This window comes from Fukomys damarensis, unplaced genomic scaffold (assembly GCF_012274545.1).
Source record: "Fukomys damarensis isolate Sample0158 unplaced genomic scaffold, DMR_v1.0_HiC HiC_scaffold_25, whole genome shotgun sequence".
NCBI lineage: Eukaryota > Metazoa > Chordata > Mammalia > Rodentia > Bathyergidae > Fukomys > Fukomys damarensis.
Window position 1 is genome coordinate 22,082,055 of NW_022900937.1, and position 15,366 is coordinate 22,097,420.

At 54.0% G+C, this 15,366-nt stretch overlaps 1 protein-coding gene across 9 annotated transcripts in view; it reads right to left on the reverse strand.

Annotated features, from left to right (window-relative positions):
• Positions 1 to 157: 157 nt before the first annotated feature.
• The window catches only part of Gramd2a (GRAM domain containing 2A), a 32,774-nt gene continuing 17,565 nt past the window's right edge, over positions 158 to 15,366 (reverse strand). For 2 of the 9 annotated variants that reach the window (XM_010627288.2, XM_010627285.3), the window contains 10 exons: positions 9,024 to 9,136; positions 8,197 to 8,254; positions 7,792 to 7,867; positions 7,132 to 7,235; positions 6,492 to 6,587; positions 6,204 to 6,275; positions 5,673 to 5,735; positions 4,680 to 4,824; positions 4,436 to 4,535; positions 158 to 3,423 (listed from right to left, as the gene is read on the reverse strand). In XM_010627288.2, the coding sequence (XP_010625590.1) occupies positions 3,303 to 3,423; positions 4,436 to 4,535; positions 4,680 to 4,824; positions 5,673 to 5,735; positions 6,204 to 6,275; positions 6,492 to 6,587; positions 7,132 to 7,235; positions 7,792 to 7,867; positions 8,197 to 8,254; positions 9,024 to 9,106 (918 nt within the window). In that variant the 5' untranslated portion in view covers positions 9,107 to 9,136 and the 3' untranslated portion in view covers positions 158 to 3,302. Of the gene's footprint in view, positions 3,424 to 4,435; positions 4,536 to 4,679; positions 4,825 to 5,672; positions 5,736 to 6,203; positions 6,276 to 6,491; positions 6,588 to 7,131; positions 7,236 to 7,791; positions 7,868 to 8,196; positions 8,255 to 8,556; positions 8,610 to 8,637; positions 8,792 to 9,023; positions 9,137 to 9,296; positions 9,824 to 11,566; positions 11,706 to 11,797; positions 12,166 to 14,324; positions 14,527 to 15,366 lie in introns of those variants that run through there. The other 7 variants (XM_010627274.2, XM_010627294.2, XM_010627269.2 and 4 more) reach the window with 7 other exon arrangements.

Here is a 15,366-nt window from a genome sequence, read left to right on the forward strand (position 1 = left end):
TTGATTTACATCCCTGTGATTAGTAGTGATATGACCATCTTTTCATTTGTTAGTGGTTATTTGTATGTCTTTTTTTTTGGAGCAATGTCTACAGGAGTCATTTGTTTGTTGTTGTTGTTGTTTTGTTTTGTTTGGTACCAGAGATCAAACTTGGGACCTTGGGCTTTCGAAGCAGGTGGTGGAACCACTGAGCTAAATCCCCAGCCATTTCTTTGTTGTTGAGTTGACTTTCACATCACCGTCACTTGGTTAGCAGCCTAGAGATCTATACGCCCGGGCTGGGGATTTAACTCAGTGGTTCCGGAGCCTGCCTCACAAGCACAAAGACCCAAGTTCGATCCCCGGTACCAAAAAAAAAAGTTGAGACCCATACGCCCTTTCTATCACCTGTAGCTGCTGATCCCTCTTCCAGGAGTTCTGCTCCCAGCACTGGCACCTTGTCTTACAGGTAACAGCTTAAGCGTCACTTCAGAGAAATTTCTCGACTGCCCCATGGAAAGCTATCTCCCTCTTTACCGCCTATCACTATTGCTGACCTTTATGGAATCTGAGCCCAATCTACAGTTCCCGTTTGTTCCTAGATCCACTCGGAACTCACTGTGCATGAACTTAAGGCAGGTGTCATTAGGATACAGCCACTGCCTGCATGGTCACCACAGTACCTCATGCTGAGCACAACAGCTGGGGCAGGGTTTGGACTCAAGGGGGCAGAAGAAATAAGATGTGACCCAAATCAGAACATAGCTTCTGTAGGCTCTGAGTCATAGAAAAGGCCACAGGAGCCTTCTGTCTTTGACTTCCATACAGTCAGTCATTCCTGAGTCAAGAACTATTAGGGCACATCACAGTGGAGAAACAAGGACATACTGTCCATCGGTGTCCACCCTGCCGAGGAAGGAGGCTGTGGTCACCCTCACCCTTCTCCATATACTGGGGAGCAAGTCTGCTCACTCAGCTAGATCCTTCGAGATCTGCAGCGTCCTCGGGGTCCTGGTAATGACGTGGGCTCCACCAGTCTCCTCGGTGCCACGCATGTCAGTACAGCACATCTACTGCCACGGGATAAAAATGAACTTTCCGTGCCTCAGGACACTAGAAAATAGCAGGTTTATTTCAAAAAATGCCAAAGTCTAATGCCATAGTGGATCATGGGCCGGGGATTTAGCTCAGTGGTTCTGCCACCTGCCTTGCAAGCACAAGGTCCAGAATTCGATCCCTGTTACCAGACCAAAACAAAAACAAAAACAACCCAAAAACAAAACCATAGTGGATCAACCAAGACTGGTAAACCCAAAGTTTCATAGAATTAAAGGAGCCTCAGCCAATGCAGGCAGGAATGTATAAATTCTCAGAGTTTACAGCATAGCACAGCAGGACCAAGCTGGGGCACAAAAAGGAGAAATAAAGTGGATGCTCAGGCGGTACTGGCACAAGCACACTGCTCAGAGCTCGAGGCCTCCATGGAACCCTGAGCCACCTGCCTACCGCAGGCCTCCTCCCTTCCTAAGCCCAGCGTCTGGCTGGGGATCAGGCTCTCCAGAGTCCTGGCACAACCACCCATGACTTGGCACTTCCCACGGCTGCCGGCTTGACCTAGCGAGGCTAGGGCTTGTTCTTCCTGCCTTTCTGCAAGGACCAGAAAGGTGAAGCACTGGACAAGGAGGACTGTGTCCCTGAACATACGATGGCAGTGAGTGACAGAGGGGGCTGCCCCGCCTCCAAAGCCCAAAGCCAGGCACTCACCCAGCATGGCACCGTGAGGTACGGGCAGCGAGTTTCACCTGAGACATGGAGATTCGGGGCAAGGAGCACATGAGGCTGGGCTCCAGGCTCAGTCTGAGAAAGGGGATGAGGGGAGGACAAAGAGACCTCCAAGAAGGGCTCCGAGAGCTGCCACCTGCTGCCAGTCCCGCAGTCAGGGCTCCTTTGGGGTTGTCATCAACAGGACAATTGCAGCTCTGCATAAATCATTTCCACCTGATCTCCCTTTCTTGTGTCGCAGAGAGGAAATGGCGGCTATTTCCTGTCATCCCCTACCCCTCGGGTCCCCAAGGTCAGGTAGAGCCCCTTCACCTGCCTTCTGCACTGAACCAGGCTCACCTGGGACACGCCCGTCTTATCAGTGGAGAACAGAGCCTTCACGGCCCATGGCCCTTGGCACACTGACAGGTGACATGAATGAAGCCATCACACTCGGCTCCCCAGCCAAACCTCCCCCCCAGCTGCTGCTGGCCATGCCTGAGATGCGGGCAGTCAGGCAGGAAGGACACAGCATGGCCTCCCATCCTTCCTGTCACCTACTTCCAGGGCCTGGGACACTTTGGAAATGGTTGAGAAAACCAAGGATAAACCCGGTACCAGATCTGTGACCACAGTGCTCAAAAGCCCAACCCCACCTGTCTCACCAGAAAGTGACAGCTGGGGACATGGAATTCTGGGCCTTCACAGCCCCCACCAACACACCCTACTGTGGATGCCATCTTTCAGCGTCAGCTGAACTCCACAAGAGGGACCTTGCTCAGAGGTGCATATTCATCTGCGGCTGGAATCCCGGCCGGGAGCTCTCCTGCCTGCCTTCACAGCCCCTGCCCAGGCCTGACAGGTGCCTGGCTCCCTGCAGAGCCCTGTGGACTCCAACACAGGGACTTGAGGGGCCCGAGGGGCCCCAAGTGTGTTGCAACAAAGCGGACAGGTGCTCTGAGCTCTGGGCGCTGCCCCACCCTCCGGGGAGCCACATTCCAGGCATCAAAGTGCGGCTTCTGTCTCTGGAGGTGGCCCCCAGCCTGTGTGCCAGAGTGGTCTCCAAAGAGCAAGTCACACGTTGTTCTCTCTGAAGTGGCTGCTGAAGCCCAGTGTACAGAATTCCTCAGCCGCTTCCAAGCATCCAGCTTTCTGTTTGAGTCGGTTACTTTGTAAACAGGTGTCTCAGCTCACTGGCAGAGGACAGGAGAAGACGGGCAGAAGGAGGAGGAGCGGGAATGTTTTCCTTCACACTCAGCTGCAGCACAGCAGCAGCATGAGCGGGGGTCCCCGAGTCTGAGCATCCAAGCATTCTTCTCAGAGGTGTGAGGACAAAAGCCAGGCAGCTGCTACCTGCTCCAGGGAAGACGCTCAGATCAGAGAAAGGGCCGAGGCTGACAGGCACAAGCAGGAGGGCCCCAAAAAGCCTTTCTCCCTGCACTGCAAGTGGGACCTGTGTACCGGCAACACCGCCTGACCTCACCATGGACATCAGGCCGGCTCCAATGGTGCCAAGTGCAGCTAGGGGACAGGCAACTTGGCTCTTACCCCAACCCTTAGTCTCAAAGGCCGTTGCACCCGTGCCCAGGCACCGGCCCATTCCAATCCAAGGAACACAGCTGCTGTTCCAGCTGGGAGATGCGAAATGCCAGGTAGGACGAGGACATGACCAAGAAGCAGATCCTGGAGAAAGAGGGGCAAAAAGCAGTTGAATCTTTCTTTTAGAAAAAGGGCTTTCTCGCTGGGTGTGGTGGTACATGCCTACAACCCAAGCACTCAGGAGGCTGAGGCAGGAAGGTCATCTTGAGGTCCAGACCAGCCTGGGCTACACAGTGAGTTCAAGGTCAGCCTCAACTACATAACAAGACCTTGTCTCAAAAACACACACATTTAAAAAAAAGAAAAAGAAAAAGGGCATTTTTGGAGGCTCACCAGAAACACAAGTGGGTACTGAGCTACTTCTGCAATTGGAGGAATTAAAGAAGCCTTTGCCTCAGGTTCCATGTACAGGCCTGACACCCTTCCTCCCACAGGCCACACACGGGTCCTGGCACTTGTCCCCATGGACCGTCCTCAGCCCAGCAGGACTCTGGGGCCTTTTGGGACAGCCCTAGCCAGATATTTCAACTGGGCCCCCCGTGCCTCCTCTGGGAGGTCGCCATGATTTCTCCCTCAGTGGTGGCCCCATTGCCCCTGAGGTGCTACAGGTGACAGTCACACTCAGCGGCAGCGCCGGGAAGTCACTGAGGTGAGGGGAGGGGAGCAGGGGCTGGCAGTGTGCATGCTTCCCACCACACTCACTGCTCCACCGGTCCTTAGACAGGCTGCGGGCAGGCCCTCACGGTGGCCACTGGGGACGGCAGGCTTTTCTCCTGGGCAGGATTTCTCCCCGGTCATCCATTGGCCCTGTCTCATCTGCCAACTCTCTGTCTCCCAGATCCTGGGCAGCACTTTTTCCTTTTCTCAGCGGTTTCATATCCTGCCCTCAGCACGCCAGTCTTAAGCCTAAGTCATAGGGTTTTGGGAATCTGGAGACCTTTGTATTGCTATAAATAAAAGGACGAGCCCCAGAGCCTTCATATCACACCCAAGAGTTGGCTCCGAACCTTCCTCTGGCTTCAGACCATGACCTCTCCACCCTCCACACACCTAGAGCTCCCTCAGGCCTACCCCTTCCCCAAGGACAGTCACCTACAGCATGAAGATGACCTTGAGGAGATGGGAATCCCAGAGCCACAGCTCCTGCTCTCTCACTGGCTCCCCCTCGAGCTCCTGGGCCTCAGGGACAGCATTCTCTGCAAAGTGACGCGTCGTTAGGTACCATCCTCGGGTGAGCAGGACCCCGTGTGGATTTGGAGAAAGCAATAGCTCTCAGACTCTCCCTTTTCACTCACCAAGGAGAGAAAACCCAGCCCCAGTGGACAAGACTCTGAACTCACCAGGCCCTGGAGGTTTCCCGGAGGGGAAGAGGCCATCTGTGGAGTCCAGCGATTCCTGAGGGACACAGGGGATGTTGTCTGGGAGCAACAGGGACCTGGAGGCAGGGCATATTTTTCTCCATTTCATCTCTGGAATGAGGACTTCCTGCAGAAGAGACAAGAGAAGCTGTATTTTCATAGCACCTGGGAGCTCTGTTACCCCAAAGGGCCTACACCAGGTTTTCGAGTCTTTCTCCAGATATCATCAATACGCATGCCCAGCCAGGGAAGGAAGCAGATACAGGGTTCGGACAACTAACATAGCAACACTCATGAACTTCCTCTCTGCTCTCTTGCCGTGGTACCAACTCCTCCGCCAAGTACACTGTCCTCGAAGATCGCCAATGTAGAATCATGGTGGCACTGGAGATGAGCCAAGCACCTGGGCACAGCGTGCCTTGGATGGCATAAAGCATGGCCCCTTCTGACAGGGCTCAATGACCTCACGGTGGGGACTCAGGGTCCCTGTCAACACAAACGGGGACATCTCCTTCCAGTCCCTGCGTGACATTATGATCTACACGCTTGGCTAAACACCCCATAGCTGCCAAGGATGCTGAACTGCCTTGGACAAAGCTGAAGTTTATGCCACACATAAACAGCTCTGGGTGCTCTCTTCCAGGGATGTGCCTGTCCCTTCAAAGGCCCTCCTGACTCTGCCAAAGGAACAGGATGGGTCCCTGGCTGTGTGCGCACAGTGGTGGGACCCAAACTGGCCAGGACCTGTGTTCTGAGGCTGGACCTCTGTTCCGCTCGGAAAGTCAGCAAATCTGCCCAGGACCTAAATGGCTGCGCATGGTCGGAGGCCCTGGGGGAGCCCTGGCACAGCACGGCCACCAGCTCTTGAGCCGACTGCTGCAGTTCTGCATCTAGGACCCCCAAGGAGACTGAAAGTCTCAGAGTCGGACACCCTCAGGCCAGCAGCCTTTGCGCCCTGCCTCAGCCCTCTCTCACCAGAGACTTGCACTCGGGTTCCTCCAGGAATTTCCTTACACTCAGGCTGTTCTTGCTGGAAGGCTGAGGAGGAAGGGGGACAGGCAGGATCAGACAGGGGAAGGCGATACTCCTAGACGTTCCCCAGGAGAATTTTACCTCCAAATACATTGCTTTGTGTCAAGTGAGACCCAGTGCCAGAGTTCACAGCAGCCCCTTAACTGATCCTGGAGCAGAAAAGCAAATCCCAGGAAACTTATTTTCCTATACTACTGTCCCTGTCCTCCCCTACTTCACCAGTGACCAGAGAGCTTCACAGGACATATTGGGGGGCAGCTTCAGTGTCACAGGACATACTGGGGTGCAGCCACATGCTCCTGTCTTCATGGAGGTTAAGGAAGTACCTGGGAGGGCTCGTACACACATGGGGAAACACAGGCCCTCTGGCCTCAGAGATGCCCATCCCTTCTCCCTGCTCGCGTTCCACCCTGAGGAGGCAGCCCAACTTCCCCCAACGGTGAGGTCCCGGCAGCTGGGGCCAGAGCTCCTTACCTGCAGGTGGGTGCAAACCCTCCTCAGCATGTCATACACGCTGTCCCGGGAGAGAAGTGACACAAAGACGTACTGAGACATGGAAACAGAGAGGAGCAGGGTGAGATGTGCTCCAGGCTGTGCCAAGACCGGGGCAGAACCATGGGGACATCGGGCTGTGAAAGGCAGCAAGATCACCAGCACTGGACAGCTGTGGGGTGGGTGGGGAGACATAAAGACCAGGGAGAGGCCCGAGTCAGGCGGGAGATGGAGACTGATGAGGCTGTGCGGGCCCAGAGACTCACTGACCTTCTGGCTAGTGGTGGTGATGGCCAGGCCATTGGGGAGGAGCCGCGCCATCTTGTGTTTCTTTATCATTTGCACAGACACCACGGGAATGGCCACCTAAGAGCAAGAACGTGGGCCCTTTCATCCCTGCACAGGGCCCAGCCATAGCCAGCACCATCCCACGTGTGGGCACCCTGGGGAAGCCCAGCCCCATGTCCTCCTCACTCAGGCTCCCTTCCAGTGTCCCCACCTCCTACCCCAGGCCTGGCAGCATATGTTACGATCCCTGTTAGTCAGGAGACCAGGGATAGGCGCCGTGAATCCCATCGTTTAGTCATGGAGCCCCCTGAGCTGCTCCTTGACCACACTAATGCCTCTTCCCCACAGGTAACACCCCTCTCTGATTCTGAAGACATTTCTGAAATATCCAGGGCAGAATAACCAGGCTATGAATTATTCGGGCCAAATGCAGGCCCAATATCAAGACACTATTTCCCTGTACACGGGACAAGATGCCTTGAAGCTGCTCAACCAATGGGGGAGAGATGGCAGGCACAGGGACAGGTACGACTTGAGGCACGGCCACCACGCAGGAATCTTACTTCCCTGGGCTGGAACCAGGGCGCCCTGAACCCTGGCAGCCCTCACCACTCATGACTACCTTGATGTCCTTGCCAAAGAGGCTGGCGTGGAAGCACAGCCAGTTGGGGGAGATGTAGAGCCGGCCCTGGACAAAGAGGTCCCTCTGGAGGGCACAGGAGCACACTGGGAAGTCACAGGAGAGAAGATTGCCACGATCAAGGTCACCCAAGGAGCCGCTGGACCTGGGTCCTCACACTCACAAGTCCAGCTTGCAGCCTCAGTACCCGTCCTTCTTAGAATCATCAATCCCCATCCTTATCAACCAGTCCATTCCTACCCTCACCAGAGTCTTTCTCCTGAGAATCCTACCTCCTCCGTTCCTCCCCACCATAATCCCAGCAGCTTCCAGCCCAGGTAACCAAACTTGGGTTTTCCTGATCTCTGGGATCTACCCCACCCTGGGAAGAGGCCCTTGATCATCCAAATGCCCCCAGCTGCTCAGGAAGAGGGTGGAGCAAGAAAGATGAGCTGCTGACAGGAACAGAAGAGAGATAAGATTTGAAAGCCCCAAGAAAATCTTCATTAAGTTCAACTTTGTATCTCAAAGCCAGTCCCCCTAAGATGCCCACACGTCTGCAGCCAGAGAACAGCCAGTCCCCACACCTACATGGTGCCTTAGGGGCCCCAGGGAAGGAGACCTGGGCACCCACCAGCCACTCAGTCCGAGGAGACTTCTTACCTTTGAGTACCATCTCCTCCAAGGGGATGTCCTTGAAGAGCTTGTGGTATTGCTCGTTGTATTTATTTAGCAGTGTCTGCAAATACATGGCAGGGGAGGTCAGACCACCAAAAGAATCTTGCTCCAGCTACCAGGAAATAATGCCACTGTCTACCACACCCCTTCCTGGGCTCTACTTGGAGAAGCCAGTAAACAGCTGGTGGCTATGGAGGCTGAGTTCCACGCACAACTCGTCTCTGGGTAACGCTGGGTCCCCGATAAGGTAGCCTGGGCCTGGAGGGGGACACAGCACTCCCACCCAGACAGCAACGCCTGCTCAGATCTCCCGGTAGGCCAGGGAGTCAGTCCCATCCAGGCAGTCCAAGGCCGCTCCCTGGTGAGCCATAAAGGAAGCCACGTACTCACCCCTTCCCGGCCATACTTCTTTATCTCTCTGCCCTTCAAGCCTTCTGGCCAGTGCAGACTGAAAAGAGACATTCCATTCCAGGACAAGCAACCCTTGAGTCCCACCCTTGCATCCTTGGGGCCCAGTGCACCTGGCTTTGAGCCCAGAGGCTGGAGTGGAGGTTGGAGACCAGGACCCTTTTCTAGGGGACATGGCAAGATGACAAGTTCGGTAAGTGTGCAGTCCCCGGAAAAGCACAGCCCGAGATACAGGGAGGAGTGCCAAGAGCCCCCTCTTCCCAGCCAGCAACCTCCCCTCCCACCCCAGGAGCAGGCTAAATTCAGTCTCCCAAGATGCTTCCCACCCAGGCTGCCACTTACTCCTTCCCTCCCATCTCTCTGGAGCAGGCAGCACAGGGATGGGACCAGTCTGGGGCGGGTGAATGGAGGTGTCTGACTCACAGCTCTGGGGCCAGGCCGTGGGCCATGATCCCAGCAGACCTGCCCTCCTTGTAGCTGCCTTGCGTGGCCTGGGGCTCTGTAATGAGGAGCTCAGCACCACCTCACCTGACTAAAGCAACCAGGCTGGGGATAGGGGTGGCGCTGAAATGCAAACCTTTGCCTTGGCCAGGTTGGCCCGAGGACAGGTGGGCAGGGAGGAGGCTGGTAACCTGAGAAGCCTGGACTCTGCTAGGTCCCAGTGCATGGGGACAGGGCAGAGGGGTAGGAGGGAGAGGCCCCAGGCCGCCCATGCCAGCCTAAGGAGCCATGAGTCTACTGTAAGGTCCCCTGTCTGACAGTTACCTCTGAAGACTTCTGTGTGTACCTCTGAGTAGAAGGGGCCTCACCTGCAGTCCAGGGTCTCCTGGGCACTGTCTGGTTTCTCTGTGTAGGTCACAGGACTCTTCAGAGCAGCTGTCTTTCTGTTCATTTGTCGGTCTTTCCATTCATTTGTCGGTCGCTAGGAAGAAATAGGCCCTACTTCAGGAAGCAGGGCTTGACGGGGACATCTTTCCCTACCAGCACTGCGTAGCCCCAGGGCAGTGGCCCAGGGCAGCTGTGTCCGTCCCCCACCCAAGCCTGGCCTGGGAAGGCAAGGGTGACAGAGTGGGGCATCTCACACAGCATTTCTCTAGGAAGACTGAGGTTCGACTAATTCCTAGACCAGAAGGAAAATCAGCCTCTTCCTCCTCCTCATTGTGAGCTCCAGGCAGCTGCTAGGCCAGAGTTGGGCCTGCAGCTCTGCCCTGAGAAGGCACCTGGGGAGGGGGGTCTCTGAGGCTCTCTAGTGGCTGAAAACAAGAGTTCCTGAGTGCCTGGACAGTGATACCATAAACTGCCAGGTTCTGTGAAGGCTGCTAAGCACAGGAAGCTTTTATCACAGCCGAGGAGCTGATGAAGCAGTGGACTTTGGTTGGCCCACAGGTGACAGTAGTAGAAGGGGTGTGGTTGCTCCAGGCCAGGAAGTAGCCTTAGTCTCTCCTTCAGATGGGCAGAACACCTTGGCCATGAGAGCCAGACTCTTTCAAAGATGCCTGGGAGGGAGGGAATACTCTTTGCCTAAGCACGTAGGGCTCTCAAGTCGGGCCTGGTGGCTCACACATGTAATTCCAGCACTTGGGAGACGAGGCAGGAGGATCACTGTGAGTTTGAGACCAGCCTAGGCTACATAGTGAGTTCCAGGTCAGTCTCAACTACATAGTGAGACCTGTCTCAAAAAACAAAACAAAAAACAAAGCAAGTAGGGCTCTCCAGTGGCCTCCATTCTTGCCTTTGCCAGCAGCTCCAAAGAACAGGGTCCCCGTCCCCGCCCCTCCAGACTTGGCATCAGTAGAGCCTGAGGTATCAAACTAGCCCAGATGGAGTAGGCAGGGGCTGACCAAAGAAGGTGAGGTGGCCAAAGAGCAGGGCCAAGGCAGGGCGGGGTGGGGATATAGAATAAGTCCCAAGGTCCTGTGCTGTGGTCCCTCTGCAAATAAGGAAATGGAGCCTGAAATCTAAGCATTCCAAATGCTTAGTCACACTCTGCTGTGAGGCTGGAGTGCACCAGAGTTCTCTACTCCAAGCCCAGTGTTACTGACTCAGCCCAAGATCTGCCAGCACCCACAGAGATAGCTCAATCTCACTCCATCCCAGTGGGCCCAGGCACAGACTACACCCAGTGTCAAGCTGAAGAGCCAGGCAACTGTATGCACAAAATCAGCCCAGCCACGGAATACGGCTTGGTGACCTGTGTGCTCAGCCTTGGCCAATATATCGATGTGTATAGTCACGTGATGCACAAAGGCAATTCGGTCACCAATAACAGACCACATAGGCGACGGCGGTCCCGAGACCGCAGCGCCTGGGGACAACACACCTGTCTTAGTCTGTGCACGGCAATCTGTGACACTGGCACAACAAAACTGTCTAACCACACATTTCTCAGAACATTTCCCCATGATAAGCCAGGTGTGACCCTATTAGCTGAATCTTCTGAGCTGACATAGCGCTCATCAGGTGACCCTTGACTCCCAAAGTTTATTTCTGGATTTACTCGGTTCCAGCATTTCATGCTTCACAAAGGGTTTTTCCTTGATTGCTTAATGTTCCTTGGAAGGAATATGACAAATGCAAAATATGTATGAGACCAAAATCATTCATTTCAAAATTCCCTTTAAAAAAAAAAAATCAAAGAAAAACGGATGCACAAATGTGTGACCCATAGAAATGAATGGTGTAGCACTTAATCTGTGTACCCTAATTTGTTGCTTAACATGATTTCAAGAGAGAGTCCCCATGTCACTGCTCACTCTTGGGATTATTTCTCATAAGTGCAACTAGTGGATTAAGAATGGAAATTTCAGGCCTGGGGATTTAGCTCAGTGGTTCCGGCGCCCACCTTGAAAGCACAAGGGCCCAAGTTCGATCCCCAATACCAAAAATGGAAATTTCACCAGGTATGGTGGCACACGGGAGGCTGAGGCAGGAGGATCACCATGAGTTCAAGACCAGCCTGGGCTAGATAGTGAGTTCCAGGCCAGCCTCAACTACATAGTGAGACTCTGCCTCATTAAAAAAAAGAAAAAGAAAAAAAAATTACTCAGGCTTCTTTAGAGCCACCTTCAATGCTTTCCCAGGTGCTACACCAGGGCAGCAGCCATCAGTACTCTGTGAGGCCCCCGTTCCCCACATCCAAGCCTTACTCTACATGTCTGTCATTTCAATACTGGCCAATTGGGTGAAAATGTGTTGTCTTCATTTGTCTTTCTGCCTACTGGTAGGCTGGAATTTTTCTCAAATATGTATTAATGACTGGAACCTCATCTGCGAGCTGTCTAGAGTGCCGTTACTGTGCACTACAAAGTGTGATTTAAGTTTTCAGAGCTGCAGGAGTTCAGGGGACACATACATCCTCATGTGCTGACGTAGTCACAGAAGGGTTCCCAGAAAACCGGAAATTGAGCCCATAAACTACGGAGGATAAAAATCTTGCGTAGGTTATACAATCTTGCGTGGTTGACCATGCCTTTGCCTGCTTTGTAAACTGAAAGCATCCTCAGGTCCAACATGACTTGCTCGGGGACACTGTCCCTCAGCTGCCCTGCAGCCTGGGTGACGAGCCCCTGCTTCTGGCACTCACAGTATCCAACTGGAAGTCTCCTCTCATGTTTGTCACACGGTGTCGGTCTGCCGTGACTGTCCACTGCCAGAGGCTCCGGGAGGTCAGGGACTCTGCCCCATCCGTCGCTGGCCTCCTGGAGCCCAGGGCTGGGCACACAGGAGAATCCTGTCGTGCTGACTGTGTGCGGCGTCAGCGAGCCGGGCCGAGGCTGGGGCTTCAGGCTGAGAGAACGACGGAAGACTGCAGCGTCTCCGAGAAGAAAATCACCGCAATAAACCGGAGAAACACATGCAGGCGCGAAGGGCTCTCAGATATCTTTAAACTGAATGCAACCTTTTTTCATGGAATCAACAGGACGTGGACAATCCAGGGCTTCCCGTCTCTCCCCTGACAATTGTGTTGGCCACAAGCCTTCCCTGGGGCAAACAATGAGGAAACTCACAGTGCTTCCAAAGTGATATTCGATTCTGACTTTCTACTACTGAGTCAAGACTTCTTCCCCTGAAGTGTTTGCGTGTCAGTATGGTTTAGATCCAGAGGTCCCTCTGGAGCCTCCTGCGCTCACAGGAAGGATCTCCAGGAGGTGACCGGATTACCGGGCTGATTCGCTGTTAGGAGACAGGGTCTGGGGGAAAGGCAGTCTCTGTGGGTGTGGCCTGGAAGGGCTTCTCTCCCCACCGGCTGCTTCCTTGACTCTATTCTTCCCGTCCACCATGCGTGCCATGAACAGCTCTTCCTCTGACACGGGACTCTGCTCAGGAACCGGCAGACCATGACTGTCACTGTGCACCAGAATAAGCCTCTCCTCTTTTCAGCCGTAGATGCCAGGCATTGTGCCTCAGCCACAAGCATGCTGTAGGGACGCAGGTCCACAGGCTGGGCTGGAACAGGGAAGCTGACCTCGAGTGGGAACTAAAACCTATTCAAAACAAGCACGGATGAAACAGTTGCAGGGCAACAGTTTCAGGGCAGGGGAAGCAGGAGCCAAACCTAACCAGAGCGGGCACTTGGCTCCAAGCGTGAACCCAACCGGAACACTGTTCCGAGCCTACAAAACACCACGTCAGCCCAATCACAAGTGCCCTTCCGTTCTCGCGGATGCCTGGCCACAAGCAGGGCACCCAATCCAAGATCAAGCTCCACTGCATGAACACACCACGCCACCCAGGGGGTGGGGCTGCTCAAACCACCATAAATTGATCCCTGTTCAAGGGGAGCAGTAGACTCCCAGCTCTGGGGCCTCTCCTCTTTGGAGGAGCCTGTTCACTTGCAATAAATCTTGCTTTCACTTTGCAATTTCTTTGGACTCTGCTCCTTTATTTCTGTAGTTGATCAAGAGTCCAGACCTGGGAAACAATCGATGTTGGTTGTCGCAGTGCAGACAGGACAACACAAGTAAGACACTTGTTTAGATGAATGAAAATAATAGGAGTAATGTCACATGCAAAGGTCCAGGGGCAGAGTGGTCATCCAGCAAACACTGGCAGATCTCAGGCAGAAGGGACCCAATGACCAGTGGGCCCTGACCCAGACAGCCTTGGGGTTTCAAGAGCGGGAGCTCAGCTTGGTGCCCCACCCTGCTGGCAGCCTCTGTCCACTCCCCCATAGCCCTTTCCGCAGGCCAACTACTCACTCCCAGTGATAGGTCATAAACCACACTTCCTACCCATCCATCCCTATGTTCACACTGTGGAGCTCATGTCAGCATTCACGGTCCCCAAGTCTATAATTTTTCAGTTACAGCCACAAAAATAGTTCCTGCCACAAGGAGGACGGGCAGGGGAATGGTGGTATCTGACATTAAAGGCGCACTGAGGCCTGGAACCCCACCCCACCGCCCAGTCTGACGTCAGGACAGCAGCAGCCTCCTCTGTAGCCCCTGCCCTCTCTTCCATGCCTCCCACAAACCTTGCCACACCAAGAGAACAGGGTGGGAACAGACAACCGCTCAGGGAGATGACAAGAAAGGGTCACACTGAGAGGGTAGAAAGTGAGTGGTGGACCCAGAGACCCAAGTGTAGACCCCGAGGACGAGGCCCTGGGCGGTGCCTGATGCATGCGCTCTGCCTGCCTCCCCCAAGCTCAAACGGCACCACCAGCAGACACCTCCAGTTCTCCCATCACCCTCCGGAGCCCAGCCCTGCTGACTAGGCCTCGCCATCAAAGTGAGCCTCACATCACCCTCAAACCAGCCTCCTTCTGAGCACCCAGGATCATGGAAGGCGGCCCCGTCTTCCACACCATCACTCGCTGGAGTCCTCAGTTTGTCCCATCTCCGGTGGCCCCGAGGGGCCCGTCCCTGCTTAACCCTGACATCATTCATCTCTGTCTCTCTTCTCACTGCATCGGCCCAGCCTGGCCACGCTTGCCACCCTCTGGATAGTGGTGACAGCATCCTCGCCACACCTGCCCCTCTGCCCCCGGGCTCCATATCTGCTCCTGTCGCTGTCCCCTGATGGCCCTCAGTTCCCATCACCCTCAACTGGCCTCCCTGGCTTCCTGTTTCTCAACAGCCTTGCTGCCTGCCCCCTCCCAAGCAGCTCACCAGGCATCTCGCCTTCCTCACCACAGTGCCCTCCACCTGGAAAGCCCAGGCCAAATGTCACCTCCTCTGTGCCCGCCTCTTTAGACATCTGCCTCCCTGGACTCTGAGCTCCAGCAAGGGTGGTTTGTGAGCCTCTGTGTGCCTGGCACACGGCCAGTGCACAGTGTTTGCTTAAGCAAAGGGAGAGAGGAAGGAGAGAGAAAGAGACCTGATATTCAGATAAAGGACTGTTATCTAGAATATATATATAAAGAACTCAGAGGTTCCATCTGACCCGGGTGTACCCCTTCTTGGTATCTTCCAGAAAGAATTAAAAGCATCATACCACAGTGATTAAGCACGCCCATAGCAGCACAGTTTGTAATAGCTAAATCTTGGAAACAGCCCACATACCCATCAGCTAACGAGTGGATACAGAAGATGTGGTTTTCTTATGCAGTGGAGTACTTTGCCACAAGGAAAGATTAGCTTCAGACATTTATAGCTAAACGGATAAGCCTTAAAACCATACTTTTTTTTTTGGTACCGGGCTCCTGCGCTTGCCAGCCAGGTGGCAGAACCACTGAGCTAAATCCCTGACCCTTGATCATACTCTTAAGTGCAATAAACTGGACACACATTTAAATACCACATTGCTTCTCTGGGGTAAGAAACTGAATGTGGAAATAAGGACTGAGCTGTACAATGGAGGTTGGGAAATGGAAAGAAAGTGTTCAGATGGGAGAGGGAACGAGGGAGGAGGGAGGGAGGAAGGAAGGAAGGGACAAGAAGAAAGTGAAAAGTAGAAGGAAACATGAAAACAAAGCTTTTGTACATAGGGAGGGGAAAGGGCTGAGGGGGATAAGATAAAATTAAATTAAATTTAAAAAGAAAGAGCTGATGACGCCAAAAAGGAGAAGAGAAGAACAAGATAGTGAAGAGTGAAGGGGCTGGGTGTGGTGGCGCACACCTGTGATCCCAGCACTCAGCAGGCTGAGGCAGGAGGATCCCTATGAGCTTGAGCTACAGAGTGAGTTCAAGGCCAGCCTGAACTACACAGCCA